Source organism: Chaetura pelagica, unplaced genomic scaffold, assembly GCF_000747805.2.
Source record: "Chaetura pelagica isolate M959 unplaced genomic scaffold, ChaPel_1.0 scaffold405, whole genome shotgun sequence".
In the NCBI taxonomy this organism is placed as follows: Eukaryota; Metazoa; Chordata; class Aves; order Apodiformes; family Apodidae; genus Chaetura; species Chaetura pelagica.
The window spans coordinates 5643331-5644573 of NW_009953489.1; the positions used below are offsets into that span (position 1 = coordinate 5643331).

General features: G+C 51.1%; 1 protein-coding gene across 1 annotated transcript in view; it reads right to left on the reverse strand.

Annotated features, from left to right (window-relative positions):
* Positions 1-331: 331 nt before the first annotated feature.
* Positions 332-1243, reverse strand: part of ASS1 (argininosuccinate synthase 1) — a 27058-nt gene continuing 26146 nt past the window's right edge. Inside the window, exons 13-14 of the mRNA XM_009998892.1 lie at positions 1001-1066; positions 332-479 (exon numbers count right to left, since the gene is read on the reverse strand). Of these exons, the coding sequence (XP_009997194.1) occupies positions 425-479; positions 1001-1066 (121 nt within the window). The 3' untranslated portion in view covers positions 332-424. The remainder of the gene's footprint in view (positions 480-1000; positions 1067-1243) is intronic.

Consider the following 1243-nt stretch of genomic DNA (forward strand, 5'->3'; position numbering starts at 1 on the left):
CCACATCCCCCTTCCGTCCTTCAGAGGCACTTAATCCATTACAGCCCTCACAAAGCCCAGCTCGGGGAAGCGCTGGGCCAGAAGAGCAAACAAACAAGGCAGGAATAAAGCCCAGCTCTCAATGAGCAGCCCCAGCGCGTGGCTCGGGTTTTATTTCCTTCCCCACTTCTCCACGGGCCGACCACCTTGTTGTTGGTTTTTTTCTCCTCTTTTCCTTTTTCTTTCCTTCTTTATTTTTGTTTTTCAATGATTTCATCTCCCCCCCCCCCCCCCAAAAAAAACCCCACCCCCCCCGCCCGTGACTGGGGAGGCAGAGGGGGGAGGAGGGAAGACGAGTTACAATTACAAATTACCACCTCAATTAGCGCGAGTTCTTAAGAGAAATTCGAAAGGGGAGCAGGAGGCCTGGGCGTGGGATTGATTGCTATTCATCCTGCTTTACGGTGACCTTGCTCTGGAGACGATGATATTCCTTCAGCCTGGAAACCGGATTAAAAAAAAAACAACCAACAACAAACAACAGAAGAAAGTAATTGTAAATTAACAGTAATAACACACATTTCCTTTCAATTAATTTAAGGAGAATGAGGGGGCGTGAAGAGCAGGCGTTTGTTAAGGACTGTACAGTTTAATTATTTTCTTTTTTATATATTTTTTTTCCATGAGATAATGTAATTAATTTATCTGGGGGGGGGGACACGACAGAGCAGATTGGGGAGAACAAAGCAGTTAACAGGCAGTGGGGAAATTAAGAGCCCATTATGTAAATGTGGCGTGTTTTACAGCTTTGGAGTTGGGCTTGGGAGTGTGGTGGGGTCTGAGAAAATAAGTCAAATAAGGAGGGAAGCTCAGGAAGGCTGTAATTAAGCAGGGTTGGTGACACCCAGGGGTTTTTCCCCCTGAGCCTCCACTGAGCCCTGGGCTCAGGGGGAAGAGCCCTGGGGGTCCTGGGGGGTTTTTTTGACCTTATCAGGGAGGGTTCCACCCCGACTCTGCAAACCTCAAGGAGTTGATGTTGATGAAGCCAGTGGCATCAGCAGGTTCGTAGTCCCCTTGCACGTTCATGCTGTGGAGAGAAAGGCACTGTCACTGGGATGGGGGGTCCCGGGGGGATCTTGTGGGATGGGAGAGGATGTGAATGACCCCAGGGCCTGCTGCCAGCCCCCCTCTGCTGCTTGGTGGCTGCGGGGGACTTGTGGCAGGGGGCTGGGGGAAGGGGGTGTGGGCTTCCGAGGCCCACGGG